Source organism: Lycorma delicatula, chromosome 2, assembly GCF_047948215.1.
Source record: "Lycorma delicatula isolate Av1 chromosome 2, ASM4794821v1, whole genome shotgun sequence".
Classification (NCBI taxonomy): Eukaryota; Metazoa; Arthropoda; class Insecta; order Hemiptera; family Fulgoridae; genus Lycorma; species Lycorma delicatula.
The window spans coordinates 95,648,168-95,665,796 of NC_134456.1; the positions used below are offsets into that span (position 1 = coordinate 95,648,168).

At 27.0% G+C, this 17,629-nt stretch overlaps 1 protein-coding gene across 7 annotated transcripts in view; it reads right to left on the reverse strand.

Annotated features, from left to right (window-relative positions):
• LOC142319028 (galactose mutarotase) overlaps positions 1 to 17,629 on the reverse strand; it is a 101,021-nt gene that overhangs the window by 13,712 nt on the left and 69,680 nt on the right. For 4 of the 7 annotated variants that reach the window (XM_075355844.1, XM_075355848.1, XM_075355846.1 and 1 more), the window contains 4 exons: positions 11,875 to 12,067; positions 4,956 to 5,113; positions 2,628 to 2,837; positions 1,112 to 1,199 (listed from right to left, as the gene is read on the reverse strand). In XM_075355844.1, coding sequence (XP_075211959.1) covers positions 1,112 to 1,199; positions 2,628 to 2,837; positions 4,956 to 5,113; positions 11,875 to 12,067 — 649 coding nt within the window. Of the gene's footprint in view, positions 1 to 1,111; positions 1,200 to 2,627; positions 2,838 to 4,955; positions 5,114 to 11,874; positions 12,068 to 14,438; positions 14,628 to 15,934; positions 16,094 to 17,629 lie in introns of those variants that run through there. The other 3 variants (XR_012755093.1, XM_075355843.1, XM_075355849.1) reach the window with 2 other exon arrangements.

Below are 17,629 nucleotides of genomic sequence, written 5' to 3' on the forward strand. Positions count from 1 at the left end.
TCCATATGAATGAATGCACGTATACAAAAAATTTTAAAGAAATTTTTTAAGACTAATATGGATAATTTTTTTAAAATCAGTTGCAGTAAGAACACAGTATTCTGTTCTTGAAATCAATATCTCTAAAACCGTAGCCTAAAATCTGTAGTGCTTTCAACTGAAAAAAAGGAACTTTACCTTGATTTTTTTTTAAATTGCTTGCATATGTGAAATATAACTGCAACAATGCAATGTTTTATACAGAAATAAATGTATTTACGCAATTGTATCAAAATTGTATGAACCATACGTTAAAGAAATTCATTTTTAAATTATTATTTTTTATAAAAAGTAATAAAAACTCCACCAGTATAAAGTTTTGACATTAGACAAAATCTTTCTGTTTATGAATGTCCTTAATTTAAAGGGAGAGAGATCCAAAAAACCTTTGTTATTTTGTAATGAAAAACTGTGATCGGCAAATATTACATTAAAATCATTAAAATAAAATATATTTTATTTATTATTAATATATTGTTTCATAACATTTACCGTTATGTTAAATATAAGGATTTTTCAATTTACCAGAGTTGCATCTTAAATACTGCATCTTCAAATTCTGTTCTTCTTTCCATAGCGATTGAAGACATTTACTTTGTCATGAACAAAATGTATCATTTATTTCTCAGATTAAAATTACTAATCTTTTGTACAAAAAATTAGGAAATATTACAATTACTCTGTAATGTATATTAAAATTAACTTCTTTTCACAATGAATGTATCAAACTATAAAGCATCCTAAAATATTTCAGTTCTTCAAATGTTCAGTAATGTTTGTAATTTTCAGTATTACCTCTAAAGCGTGTAATTACAGTGCAGAGACTTTTTTTTATTTAGGTTCTAGTTTGTTAATGTTTTATAACCAAATAAAAATCAATAATATAACGAATTCATTAACAAATCTTATATAACAAATTTATTAGTGATAATGGTCCTTTTAATGTAAGCTATAATATAAGGAACATTTATATAAATATAAGGAATTATGTTTATTAACTGTGTAAAAAATGAATTTTTTATAAATATTTTTAATAGATATTTTATTTTGTACCTTCTTGCAATTCCCATACCTGTAGCAACTAGTTCAGAAGACAACTTCGTGTATGAATCGGCTTCAATTTTTACATTATGCTTAAGTAACTCTTCTGCTCCAGCATTCTGAAAATGATTTATTTATGTATTTATTTACATAGTAACCACAGGCTTACACCCTCTTCAGTTAAAAAATGAATTTTGTAGCGTGTGAAAAGTGTCATGCCTGACTGGGATTCAAACCCAGGATCTCTGGATGAAAGGCAGAGATGTTACCACTCTGCCATGGAGATCAGCATTTTTTTAGAAACTGTTAACTTTTTTTGGAAAGTCTTATATATAGATATTACCACCGATAATTATGGTATAGAAGTTTAAAAAAATACATACTTAAAAAATGTAAGTCAATTTTCTTTTCAACACTTAATTAGTAACAAAAAATACACTTATAATAATAATATAATTTAATTATTTAAATACATCTTATACATACACACACATACATGCATGCACACACATATATGTATACACTGATATAAATCCAAATTAAAGAAGAAGAAAATACACTAATTTAAAATGTACATGTTAAATTGATGGCTACGCACTTATAAATAAAAAGATTTTTTTTTAACTCTCCAAATTTCATACAACACATTTCCATTGTAGGCATGAAAGATAGATATAATATCAATTAAAATGAAATACAATAGAATAGAATAGGCTAATTAACTGCAATCATTAGAGATGGGTAGGAAAGACACTGTATATCAGTATTACACCCACTGATTACCGATATGGAATACATTTATACCAATAAATGTACTGATTTTATATGATGTAGAGATTATGATATAATTATCAAATAAAGTAAGTCTGCTTAGAGAGTATTAGATCTTATTTGTATATATTGATAAGGCCAGACAAACATTCTAGTAGACTGTTAACAAGCCAATAATGTTGAAATAGCTTTGAAATCTAATAATCAAAAGTTGTTGAAGGCCAGCTGACCATCCACGAAATGTTTTTGTCAGACTTAATGAAGATTAATATATAGTTTTAACAACAGATAATTTTGACACGATCAGGATGCATGATGGTTGCGAAAACCAATATAGGATCACCCCCTCTTGTTCTTTACAGCTGGTTCAAAAATGTTTAATTAAATGGGTAACTTTAACCAAGTACCTTAATTATATGAGCATTATACATATTTTTATCATTTCTGGTTAAAGAAAGCTGAAAACAGTGCTTAAAGGTTATGATTTGAGAACCATTAGGATAAAGGCAAAACCTAATGATACAGCTAAATGTCATTCTGAAACAAGACTTCCATAAATACTTTAAGTAATGTTAATGGGTAGGAATTAATGTGTTATGAATCACAAGGATCATATTCAGGCGAGATAAAGGCTACAACTAAATACATTTGTTATAATAACATAAGATAAGGGACACCTTTCGAAAAGAGCTCTTATATGAGAAATAATGTAATTATAACAACATTAAAAGTTGTATGCTGACAAAAAGGTAAAGTTAATTTCTTTTTTTACTTACATGACCAGCAAGATTGAAATATGAATGATTGGTGAGATTTACAACAGTGGTTTGATCTGTTGTCGCACTAAAACTGATATATAAACAATTATCGGGAGTAACTTTGAAAATTGTTTTCACTAATAAATTCCCAGGATATCCCTCCTCACCATCTGGACTATTATATGTCATTATCAAACAGTCTCCTTCTATTGAAGTATTCCACATCACCTAAACAGAAAAAAGTTAGTAACTAAAGAAGTAGTTCTTACAACAACACAACTTACAATTCAAAAACAAAGGATTAAATAAATTACATAACATTAAATAAAAAGGAAGTTTATTCAAACTTAATTCTTATTATATTTTGAATTCTTATATCCATTTTTCCCAATCAAAAAATAAATTGAAGTTTTCTTCATGTAACAATCTGAGATATTGCAATATATAAAGGTTTTTCCATCCATTAAAATTTAAAAATCCACTTAAGTTAGAGTAGGGCAGTCAATCATCTGATTCAAATCGCTGTAACTTTATTGATGTCAAAGATCTAATTTTGACACAGTCTAATTTTCAATCTAAGATCGCCTAAAGGTTTTTCCATGTAAACAATACTTTTAACATTTTATACATGATATCAGTGGCGACTCATAACTAAAATTAGTGGGGATGCTGCTCCAGAAAATTTTTTTCTGGGCCTTTTCAAGGCCACGGTTAAAGTTTTCTGTAAAATAAATGAAACGAAAAAAAAATGAATCAAATAGAATAGCTGGAAGTAGGATAATAATCAAATTTTACATTTTATCACATTCAAGAATATGGTACAGTTTTTAAGCAAAACACACGAGGAGTAAAAAAAAAAACTACCTTCCACCAGCATGCCAGGGTCGGCATTGGAGAAGCGACAGTGCTCTCTCACTCTCACAGCCACATGTGCAACTTCCTACGTGTGCACGCAGCACATCAGCCAAACACACACTATGCTGCTGGAACTGTGAAGTGCACAGTTCCATACAAAGACTTTTGTATCTTTTTCATAAACTGGAGGATCGCTACTGACATTAAGCTTAAGGATTATATATTGTACAAATATAAAGAAAGAATTAAAGAAAAATGGACTCATTATATTAAATGGTATTGATAATATCAAGTGGAAATAGGTGATGCTGCAGTTCCACAGTGCCTATACACAAGCCACCATTGCTCGATATTAAAATTAATTACATATACCATTAAGAATAACTATTACAAACCAAATATTTTTCTGACTTTTTTGTAAAGCAATTTTCATTAATTTAACACTTATTTTCACATACAGCTCAATACATTTGATACTTATTTAGAAGACAGGTATAGGGGCACAACCTTTTTTTCTGATTATAAATATGAGTATTTCTTTTAACCTCAATAATATTTTCTTTTTTTCATTTTTCTATGTTATTGTAAACAAAGTATATCTGTTACGCTACAAATTTTATGACAAAGATATTCTTCCATAGTTTACAACAGAACAGAATCTCTTTTCCTGCCCATGTTACCTTCAATTTTGTTGTTAATCTCTCGCTTAGTAGCTAATGTAAACATTTTTAAGCATCAAATTATATTCTGTGAACATTTGGAATTTAAAAAAAAACATTGAAAAGAAATAAATTATTTTACTTTAACAAGGAGTAATAGCAATCTACAATCAGGAAATGTGGTTTAGCTAATAGTGTCAGTGAAGCACACTTTGCTTAAATTAACATAAAGATGAAGTTAAATTAGTTAAAGTTGAGCCACTGCCAGAGAAATGTCTCACTTACATAAACTAATTAGCAGTATTTTTATATTGTAAAAATTAGGCTTCAAATATTTATTATTTGTCAAATGATTACTTTTGTTTTTTTTTTAAAAGGCTTTAAAATAAAGATTACAGAAATTAATAACAATTTTGCTTACACAAAAACAGTAATTAGTAAGCATATATGGTACCCCCCCCCCTTTATCATATACTGATTCTTTCAAATAAATAATTGTTTCTAATCACACAGCTGGAGAATGCAAAAAAAATCTTAATTGATTTCATAGACAATGTTATGTCAAATTTACTATAATTATTTACCAAAAACTAATATTAGTTAAGTTATAGATTTCAATACTTATCATGAACCCCAGTAATACATTAAAAGTTCATTTTACAGAAAGAAATTACAACACTAAAATTAAGTTTTCTGATAAACAATCAATAATTCTAGTTAGAATAACAGAACGCAACAGTAATATTTATTAGTGAAATCATAAATTCAAAAAATCCTTCATCAATACAAATACGAATGCCACAAATATATCTAGAAATAAAAAGTTAAATACCTTATCAAATCCTTTGTTGCCACCATGTAACTGGAAATCTCCCTGATTTTGAGTAATGCTAACACATTTTCCATCAAGTGTAAAGTTAGTTGGCTTGGTTCGATTAGCAACTCGACCAACAGTTGCTCCAAAATATGGGTTAAGCCCAGATAAGTAACCTAAATTGAAAATTAAATACGTTCAATAAAAACTCATTTATTTGGTTTAAAATTAACCTACTCTTAATGAACTCTTAGACTGATTTTGTCTTGAACCTGATTGATTCTCTTGACATTAGGATCTCAGAAACTATAAGAGCTACAAAAAAAAAACTTTAAATTAGGAATTTCACTTATCTTTTTAATATTCCCTATCTTGATTTTTTTAAATGCCTTCCTATTTTTTCCCCAGTTTTCAAAAGAAAACTCATAATAAGACTTTTTATATTTGGGTATACTTCCTTAAAATGCAACCATTCTCAGAAACTATACATAATCTTCAGTTGGCCCTTACTATTTATAAAGTGAACCTAAATCTAAAACTCCCAACCTTTACATTATTCTTTTTGTTCTTTTTTTTTAGAGGAATTGCTTATTTGTATCAGTTCCACATTTAAAGTGACAAACTGTAAAAAGAAAAAGGATTACACTTTATGAAAGTTTCCTAAAATTATGAAATATTATAAATAAACAATACATTAAAACAATAACAGTAGAGTAATTACAATACTGTTGAAGGTTCAACATATACACACATTTGTCCAATTTGAGATCAATTATAGCGTCTGACCAGTCATACTTACGGAATGATTCTCAATAAAATGATATTTCCTATTAGAAAATTAGAAAACTAAGTTAATATGAGTATAGTGGGAAAAATTATGCTAACTGCCAAGGTATCCCAAGGTATCTTAAGAGTTTATAGCTCCTGAATAGCTGCATTTAGGGAAAAATATCCCTAGGGAAAAATATAAAAGTATAAAATGATATTTCCTATTAAAAAAAGGATAAAAAAATACAGTTGTTATTTAAAAAAAACCCTAGGAAGTGAATTAAAAAATGTTGCTTTTAATACGAGTACTTTTTACTTGTACTTAGGGAAAAATGCCAGCCTCTATGGTCCAATAGTTGCATCTCGACCTTTCATTCAGAGATCATGGGTTCAAATCCCGGTCAGGCATGGTATTTTGACTGCTATAAAATTTCCATTCTATCTCATCCCTGAAGCAAAACCTAACAGTGGTCCCAGAGACTAAAAAAAAAAAACTTTTTTTTTTTAGGGAAAATAATGAAAATCCCCTTTTAAAGTCTTTTATCGCTCCTTCAACTTCAGATATCCTAATTTTGGCACAGTTAAAATGAACATCTGTATATTTTAATGCCACGGGAAGAATTGCTTCCTTACTTTCTTCATAAAATGTTAACTTTACTAAAACTGCTTATATAGCAAAAATCTTTTCACCAATCATTTAACCTTTTTTATTAAAATAGGAGTAAATGAACATCTAAAATTTTTATAATAACAATGATGAAATAAAAATTGATATTGAAAGTATAGCTCTGGGTAAACAAAGATATATACCATGATTTCCATAATAATTATTTACTTATTTATTCATCCAGTACAGTCATGCTAAAAATAGCATACAAAACTGAATCCTATAGAGGCAATCATTTAAAACACTAACAGTACAGAGAACTGGCAAAATTATAAATATGTTACAAACTAAATATTACTTTGCAAGCTATGCAGCTTACATAAAGCATTCAGTGAGCATCTTGGAAATGAAACATCAAAATACTTTTAATAAAGTATTATTCCTATATTTTTTACTTCAAACTATAGCTTATGTTGAACTAAAATTTACATTTTGTCTAAATCAATTCCACATTTTATTTTTTAACAGTTTCCTATTATGCATGTGAAAATTTTAAATTTCTTTTGGTTGTAATATTTGATAGCCACAATCTCTACTCTTAAACATAACTCTCTTATTGATTTGAGGTAAAGCAATAAATTTATTTCTAATTCTTACAGGATTACTCATGTAAATGGCTTGTATATACTTATAAGGTAGACTAATAATTATATAGCAAAACAAGATTTAATGTTATAAGGTGGGTTGTGATATTAGTCCAGTGTTTGAAGGTAAAAATAAGAGTATTACCTCACAATTCTTTCAGACATCGATTTTCATGAAAATTTGTAATTAAGCTTATCTAGCCCTCTGCTTCATAAGTTATATGTTCCTGATTGTGCTTTTTGTATTTAGTGGGTGAAAACTACCCCGTGTTAAAAAAATTAAAAAACCACATAGATTTTAACATTTCGTGGATTGAAATCATGTTTAAATATGTGGAATAAAATTCTTTTATGTTGTGGAATATAATTTACAATGTTTTACTACATTTCATCCCTTAGACGAAACCCCTTATGATGAAATTTTAAAAAAATTTACAGTTTTTAATGTAATTTATAATGTATTGCAACGTCCCAAACCTTACACACCAGCCTCATGATTAAAATTTACATGCTCTGAAAATTTCATTGAAAAAATGTAATTGTTTTTCAAAAATAACTTCCTTAATATTTACGCTATCCAATAGCTCAAAAAACCATTTTGCAGGGAATTTTAAGGGCTAAAAGGCAAGTATTGTTCAAATTCCTTGAGTCCTTTGTTTTTGAAATTTTTGATTTTAAAGGGCCTGGGGAAGGTGATCCTCACACTCAAATACGAACTTCTAACGGTGACATCTCAATCAATTTTTATTCTACAGAAATAAAAAACTAAAAAAAATTTCCAGTAAAAGAAAAACTAAATTGTTTTACTCTATCATTTTTTATGTCTTTTATTTAGTTTTTGAATTATTGTGAAAAAAATAAAAATTTTTAAGGAATTTCAAAACATTTCTAAATCTGAATCAACCATTTTTCAAAATCTAGACATTCCAAACGGTCAAACTTCTACAACATACTGTTAGTACTTAAATAAAGTAAACTGTAAAAGGATTACGTTCAATTTCAATTCTTGCAGAAAACTCATTTCTTTCATTGCTGATTTTTTTCTCTGACAGTGCAAGATAACCATTTTATTTTCATCATAACTCAGTTAGTTTTCACGCTAATGACTTTTATAAATGCTAATTTTAAAGTTCTTTTCAAGTACTTTGAAAAGTAACTTTAAACTTTTAAAAGTTACTTTAAAAGTAACTTAAAACGGAAAAGTTTTCTTCGAAAACATTTCCGTTTTATTTAACATTGAAAGGTTTGAGTTCAGTTTTCGGTGAACAAAAAGTTACCTTCAATGAGGCATAACTCTGTTTGTATTGCATCTACAGAAATAAAAAAATTAAAAATCCCTTTGTTATTTTATAAGCTTTATTTTTGATAATGTTTTTGATAAAACGTAAAGTTTTTGAGTTATTCGTGAAAAATTGTTCAATGGTTGGATGAAAAATCAGCATTTTCAATCACGAATAACCCAAAAGTATTGACTGTACAAAAAATTTTTATAGAACATTTTTTGCTTAGAATTTATTCCTCCATCGATTTCTTTGATTATTTTTAATGTAATAATTTCCACCCTCAAAAAGGGGTGGCACCACCCCCAGGGTAAAAGCACACATAACTTTATAACTTGTATAACTTTTGTTCCTTGAGCAATTCCTTAATTACTGTCAAAATTTCATGTCAATCGGTTATGTCCAAAAGAATTCTGAGCAATAAACCATCAAACACTGGACTATATGTTCTGTTTTTGTCTATGATTTTTAAAACTCTTGTCTGAATTTGCTGCAACTGATTAAGAAGATTTTCATCCATTATGGCTCCATCCATAATTCGTAACATTATGAAATAACTAATGGTACATCACATTTGATGATTTTTATTCATAATTTCTGATAGCTTAACAAAGACAAACAACAAGTATCTGATTCTCTTTATAACATAATTGATTTGTTTAACCCCTTTTAGGTTTGTATCAATAACTATGTCTAGATATTTAGTGAGCGACTCCTACATAATCATTTATTTTTATTACACAATTAATAAAAATAAATTTATTTCTAGGTATGCAAACTGGATAAAAACCAAAAGCCATAAAAACGGTTTTGTATAGGTTTAAAGATAGTTCATTTATTATTAGCCCATAGAAAATTATTTTTAACAACAAATTCATATGCAACTCAACAAGATAATTTTTAATATAATCTAAGGCTATGCCTCTTATTTTGCATTTATACAATTTAGCAAATAAAAGCTGGTGGTTAACCGTACCAAATGCTTTGGATAAGTCAAGGAATATAGCTAAAATTGGCTTATGTTTATCAAGTTTTTATAAATAAAATTTATAATAAAAACAACCTCAGTATTTAAATTCTTTCTAAAATCATATTGATTTTTATGCAATAAATTACAGTCATTAAGGAAGTTGAGAAATCTGACATTTATATATTTTCTGACAATATTTTCAAAAACTTTTGCTACGTGGATATGAATGATATCTGACAATAATTAGTCACCAAATGTTTGTTGCTCGCTTTTTGTATTGGTTTTACTTCAGCAATTTTTAATGACTTTGGCCATAAAGAAGTGGCAATGCACGTATTAAAAATATATTTAAGAGGTTTTGTTAAGTACTTATATTATGGCTTTCAACACATTTGGATACAATCATTTGGATACAATACATTTGGATACAATCAACATCACCAGCTTTTAAGACATATTAGCTATAATTTTTACTATTTCAGACTGATAAGTTGGCAGTTAAGAAAATAGATTTTCCATTATTTTTTATTGATAATGGTTGTGTCATAATAACTTGCTTTCAAATTTCCCCTCCCAATTACGCACCACCTCACAAAAATAGTTAAATAATTAGTTAATAATTAAAATGATTTGCAATTTCAATATTATTTTCTAATTTTATATTTTTAACTGTACTTAAAACTTAAGTACTCTATTTTTTGATCGCTTTTTTTGTTTTATTTTGCAAATACTGCACCATAACTTTCTACTGTTTTTTTATCTTTGTTGTATTTCCGATTTTTCATGTTGAATAATTTTTTCAATATTTATTGTTTTGTCTAGTAGTTTAGCAGAGGTTTCATATTCTATTTTGTAGTTAATACTTTCTAGACTTTGTTTCATTTCTTTGTACAATTTTGCCTTTTACAAGTGTTCATTATTGCATTTATTATCCAAGATTTTCTTTTTATTATTTTTTTTGCCATAAATTCTACGGTTGAATGAAACATAGCATTTTTTATTTTTCCTAAGAGTACATCTACGCCATCATTCATATTTTTAAGACCCAATATACAATTCCAATCATGATTGTTGCAGAATTGTTTGAATCTGCTGAAATTTATATACGTTACAAATTGATTTTCGGTCACTACTCTTTTATCATGTTTAAAAGTAACTAAAAGTGAATAATGGTGTGATAGGATATAACAATTAGAAAGTTTCTAGTTCATTAATTTCTGTCTTGACAAAAAGATTGTCAAAGCAAAAACCATAATTTTCACCGTCAGTATAAAGTTTTATGTTTATTTAAACTTCTAATGTTCAAGAATATTTTATTAAATTTATCAGATTCAAACTTTTATTGAGTGTCTCGATATAACTTAATACTAATCTGACATCACCATATTTTCAAAATTTATTTCCTCCATTATGAAACTTGTTATTTACTTGTAAATCCCGATGCTGTTGATGTCAAGAATTCTCATATAGAAGGTTCCTTACTATTAGTATTATACTGATGGTAAGATACAGATCTGTTGTATCCTAAGTATCTCGGTATAACAGCTAGTAGACAGTAATCAATATATAATATTCTTCTGCTATTCTATACTTCAAAGTCACAGTCATGTGTATCTATAACTATATGATCTATTTTAGATTTTTTCAATATTTTTTGTGGAATATATGCAATTTATACATCTAATGATGTGTTGTTGGTAAAAATCTTAGGTAAAATGTGAACCTGCACACCTTGAGCACGCCGGTTCATTTTTCCATCTTTTGCACTATTTGAAAAAATAGATCTGATATGCACTATGGGTCTTATGTGATTTTGTTTAGGAGAAACACAATCTTGTAAGGTCTGATGTAACCCAATAGTTACAAGGCCCAATGCAACTAATTTTTCTGTTTGTATGATTTTCTTAATGGTAAAGACAACAGGGGCAATTTTATTAGTCTACTAAACAGTACTAATCTAAACTCTGGTACTTAACGGTGCCAGAATACTAAACACTATTTGAAAGTTTTTCATATCTGTTTAATCCAAATGAACTCAAGTATTGCCCGCACTTAAAAAAAAGTTACGCGTGTCACTTATTAGAGTTTGAAAAACTTTCATACCTTAAACAATCAATATACTCACAAAATTATATGAATTTATAACTTAATTTTATAAAAAAATATGCTTTCTTTTGCTTTTACCTGAGCACCAATTTTGTACTACACTTTTAATGTATTTTCAGTGATTCAAAATTGCATTTAATTATATCTTCAAATTAATTTCCATATTCATTAATTTATGAAATAAGGATTAAACTTAAGTTAATATTTTCTAAATACTCTCATGGTTACTTTAACTAAATGATAAGCAATGAATGTATTCAACATAGAACTACTTTGGTTACTGTTATATGTACATATATGAACACATACATGCATACAAATTTACAAAAAAAAAAGCTTTTATTTTTTTTTTCTGCTAAGAAAAAATGACACAAAACAGGTAAAAAATTTAAAATTAACAATAAGCTCAACTACTAGAAATCTATTTATTACCTAATGATTATACCAGATGTCTCATGCAAAAAAAGGAATTTTTCGTTAATTTTTAATAATACATAAATACCGTTTTAAGTATTTATATCAGTAAGGATAGGTGTATTTATAAAACACAATTTAAACATACCTTGCATATTATCGAAACCAAGAACAACGTCAACTGTTGAACCATTCTTTACTGGTAAACAAATTGATGTCACTGTTGCTCCATAATCAATAACTTTAACAGTGAACCCATTATTATTCCTTAAAGTAAATTGTTTGACTGGTTTTCCTTCAGCATTAACTCCAAAACATACTTCAGTTATAGCGCAAGCCATCTGTAATAACAAATAACATTAAAAAGCTATAGGTTATAAAACTTCAGAAAAATAATACTTTCCGGTAAATTCTAAAACTTATTTGCAAATGAGTGAAATAATTTGTCTCATTAGTACTCATAAAGCTTCATTTAAATACAAAATTTACATCATCAAAATGTAATAATTTCTTTAACATACTTAAAAATATGGAGGATTTTCAATTCAACCCACTTTTTTTATATTCACACCTTATTCTTCAATGAAAGACTTTTTTCAATTTAGACATTTTTTTGGTGATCTAATAAATGTTTTATATTTTCTTTTACAGTTTTCATTTTTTTTCTAGTCATTGATTGCCATTGTATTATAATTATTATTTGATAATATTGTACATGTCTGATATAAATCATTTATTCAAAATATTTTCATGCAAAAATTAAAAAAATATATGTTAAAAAAATAAAATAGACAAAAATAATAATGAGTATGCCACATGATCCTTAGATCATTCTAAATAACCCTCTTTATATAAATTATCTGCATTCCTCTTCTTATTTTTTTTTATAACGACAGGTTTCTCACTTTTGAGATTCTTGGAAATGGCATGTTTACAAGCAGTGATTTTAGGCAAATTACAAGTAAGATAAAAAAGAAAAACATACAAAATATTTATTCAAAAATGTATTTAAAAAAAGCTCTAAAAATGTCATAAGTTGGTTCCAAATGTTGGATAAGTAAATTGTTTGTTGTTGATCTCTAAAAATCAAAATTTAAAGAAGAATTGAAAAAGTGTATGCATAACTTAAGTTAAACTTCATTATGATGGTAAAATAGGTGTAAAATCATAACATTAACTACCAGATAACTTTGAACAATCAATAAAAAAATGAATTATATTAAAAAGATTTATACAGAGTGATTCAGGAGTTAAGGGAAATAATTTGGTAACTGATTCTAAAGCTTGAAATAAGTTAAAAAGTTCATAAAAACATTTGCCTGCAAACGCTTTATTATAGAATTACAGCCAGAGAAAACTTTTGCCAGGATTTCAGTTCTCCCAGTGAAATGAGGTAATAATTAAATTTTTAAGGTATTATATAACGGGTAAACTTGATAGTTCTTTATGTTTATTGACCATATCTCCATTACTTTTTATGATAACCAATGTAAAACAGAAAAATATGGTGAAAAAAAAACAAGTTTTACTAGGTTTGAAGTAAAATAACTTTGTTAAATGATTAATCAATGAGTAAATGTTATCAAAAATAAAAAATAGAGAATTTAATTTAAAAAAAATCCATGTATAAAGTCTATGAAAAAACAAATTAACTTTATTATCAAAAAAACAGAACACAACAAAACTTAACAGAAAAGTGTTATTAATTTATAAAAATTAAAAAAAGCTGTTTTTAGTACAATAAATTTAGACCTTTGAACCTTATCTTATACAATGTATTACAAATTTCTGTATGACCTCATTTCATCAGGGAACTGAATTCTGGGTGAAATTTTTCACTAGATGTAACTCGATAACAAAGTAAAGCGTTTCTGGACGTTTGTATGTATGAACTTTTTTCCTTACTTCAAACTCTAGAATCAGTTCTCAAATTATTTCTCTTTCCTCCTGAATCACTGTGTATAAAAGTAACAACAATTAATGATTCATTCCCTTACCTAAAGTGATTTAAGACTTACATGATTTTAGCTTTCTATCGACAGAGTTTTCTTTTTTATAATTATTAAAAATCATATCCAATGAAGTTTAATAAAAAAAAAACTAATGGGTGTAAATGAAAATATCAATATAACAGAATGACCTAGTCAAAACCTGTATTTGTGAAACAATCAGACAAGTGATTAAATTACAGATACCTACTTATTATTTTGATAATCATGGGGGAAAAAGATTTTATTAAAACTAAGAAACAATGTAAATAAAATTCTACTTCCCAAGAGATTTATGTCCAGTTTAAATGAAAAAATTAAGATAATTTACTCTAATATAAATAAAACAGGGTTACAGTATTTTTTTTTTTTTGTAGAGACTTAAAAGTCTATAGGCAAATACAGGGACTGATGGATCAGAATTATTTCAACTAGAAAATTGAAGTAACCAGAATTTTTAGTGCTATTATGAAATTAACTTATTAGAGAGTTTTAGAAAATAGATGAAAATTTTGAAGCTACGGTTAATAATGTTATGAAACTTTGTAGACATTCAAGTAATGAAGTAATTATCTTAGTGAACAAAAAAAAGTATTATTTAAAGAACATATAAGTAGATAAACTGAAATTATTTAATCTATTTATAATTTACATGCTGTATAATAATATTTAATTACAAAAAGAAAATCAGTAAATTTTGTTTGGCAGTACGTTAACTACTTACACTTATTTGTTACGATTAGTCGACTGCATAAATTTTAATATAATATAAAATGTCAATTGCCTTTTATGTTTTCTACATTAGAGTACATGCAGAAAGGTCATTATCCATAGCTGATGATACAATAAAAGTTTTAATACTATTTATAAATGTCAAAATTACATTCAAATTTAGTTCACCTCTTCCTTTTTTACACAATATTTACTTATTTTCAGAGATAGAAATCGATAAAACTCTATGAAATAGATAAAACTACAGCAACATGTAATTGTTGAACTGAATAATTTATAAGAAACTATATAGTTTCTTATAAACTAGGAAGAGAGAAACCTGAACATATGTTCAAGTTTCTCTCTCCCTCTTTACATGCACATATGCATGTATGTATGTATGTACATATTTATATTTATACAAATGTAATGAAATGTGTAATGAAATTTTAATAACTACTTAAAATATCTAATAAAGAGACATTTTTTTATAAACTAGTACAAAATGTTGGAGTAACATTTTGTATATCATATATAAATTATTACATATAATGCGTTCATGCAAAACATTGTGTATTTAAAACTGTTGTTAACGAAAATTGTCATTCATCACCTGACTTCTGTAATTAAGAGAACTTGTTACAATTGTAATAAATACATACTGTATAAAATAATAACAGATATATATATATATATATATATATATATATATATGTGTGTGTTTCTGAACTAAATTTGAAATATAATGGAAATTCCACAAAATCAAAGTATTTTCAATCATAAATGATTTCTATCCAAAGGTTATCCAACTGACAGGTACCTACATTTAACTAAAAAATATATTGATGCGAGAGTAAAACATTTATGACATCTAACTTGGTTTGGTTTTATGTTTATAGTACTCAAACAGATCTTGTATAATTTTTATTACCTAAATTGCTGGAAAACAAAACTTTCCAATAACATAATATTAAATGGTAAATTAACGTTTGCTATTAGTTACAACTTCCAATCCATCGTTGAAGGGAAAATGAAATGTATTATTGTTGCAAATCTATTTGTAACAGCAATGGAAGAACCTCCCCTACAGCATAAGAGAAGCTCTAGCTGTACTCCACTCACTCCAACCATATCTAGTCTAATGATCATAACAGTGATTATCTTTCAAAGGTTAAAAAGTAAAAAAGGATGACAAATATGATAAAAATTTGTTTGAACAAATTACTTCTATATTTATTAATGTTAAAACTAATAATGACACGACATGTAAAAGCTGAAATGATAATTAAAGGCACAAAAAAAATTAAAAAAAAAAAAACAAAAAAGTTTCTTTTTTACTTATAAAATCAGCTTTTTTAAATTTCTACTAGAAATTAAAGTAATTAATGACATTTTAGCCGATTAATAAAAGAATAAATAATTAAAAATAAGTGGAAAAGGTATACACCTCAGCTTATTAAATTACATACACATGCAAAGGAAAGTTAAAGAAAAGCACATAAAACTTACCGTGACATACAGTATCGGTATTCTTAGTAGTTGTTCTTTAATCAAGTACTTCAACAACAATGGTACTTGAATATTTTAAGTGTACTAATTAAATAACAATTATTTGGAGTGGGGCATAATTATTTTAAATAATAGTAACAGTTATCTTATCGCATTCCCCTCCACAAAAATTATCCAAGGACAACACTCAGTAAAATTATTTAATATCAGTTTGAATGCACTTTCAGTTGCCGTTTGAGATGAGTTAAATAACAATGGAGCTTCAGTTCAATAATCACAACTTACTAGTGTTTTATCTTTAAAGTAAGAACTATGAAATAGCAATTTAATTAAAAATCTACTATAGATAATCCACAGCCTTTAGAGATGTATGATATGTAAAACAAATGAAAAAATCTATTAAAATTAATATCCATCGTTAACTTATTTATTTTGAGAACTTATTGTCTACTGTAATAATTAGAGTGAAAAAAAATCTCGTTATAACATTTTTCATAAATATATACGTTTGCACAATTTTTATAAACCTTTCAAAACATGATTTCAAATACATATTAATTTTTTAATAAATTAAAAAAAAAAAAAAAAAAAACATTATACTCATATACTTGCTTATTATTTACACGGCGTTCATTCGTAGAATTAATACTGTATAGAATCTAGTAATTAAATCACATAACCTAAGTTGTTGTAGTATTAATCAAATTAATCGCCAAGAAAAAATTAAACATTATTAGAGTAAAAAAAATCCTAGCTTTATGACAAATATTTTCCGATTTTTCCCTGAAAAGCATAACAAAAAGCCCAGGATACAAACAGCCAACATAAAAATAAGGATATTTTCAACACAGATCAGATCAAAGCTTGTTGTCAGATCCATTCTGAGGTACCGTCATAAAATTACTTTTACCTTTTAGTGCGCTTAATTTGAGAGTGGTGTGTTTTAATAATTTTTTTACATATTTTTCATCTGTTTATGTGTTCGTTTTTCTTCATAAAATAATGAACTATAACCAAAAAATAGGTACCGGAATGTACCGATAACTAGCGGAGAATCCCGATTCGTTAGTATCTGTTTCTATAATTAAATTTCTAATTTAACTTTCGTTATATCAATTTTCATCATTAAAAATTTTACATAATTTTGGACACCAAATAATCACACTCCGAGTCGCCGCCCAACAAGAGGTCCTAGCTGCGGAGGCGTGCCATAGGCACCCCCTGTGGCTAGTACACTACTAAGCAACGATGACAAAAAAAAACTTTCAAATCGTGTACGCGGACAATTTAATTTTTATTATTAAATTTTTTTTCTGTTAAAATCATTATATTTTTAAATCGAGTACAATATTCTACCTTTCTTAGCTTCCGCATAATTAAATCGTATGTTGATGCGTTTCAGTTATATTACGTTTTCAAAACTCCCTGTACGCACTATAGTAATAGTATAGGTAGGTAGCATACAACGAGTTTTAAAAACGGAATACATACGAAACGCGTCAACATATGATTAATTATGACGAAGTTAAGAAACGTGTAGATAGATAATTGTACTCTATATAAAAATTGAATTTTTCCTTTTAAAAGCGTTTCATTTAACGTTACAAATTGCTAACGTTAAAAATTCCAACTAGATCGTAGAAAAACTGCCTCTACAAAATAAAAAATCATCGAAATCAATCCGCTTAGTAAAAA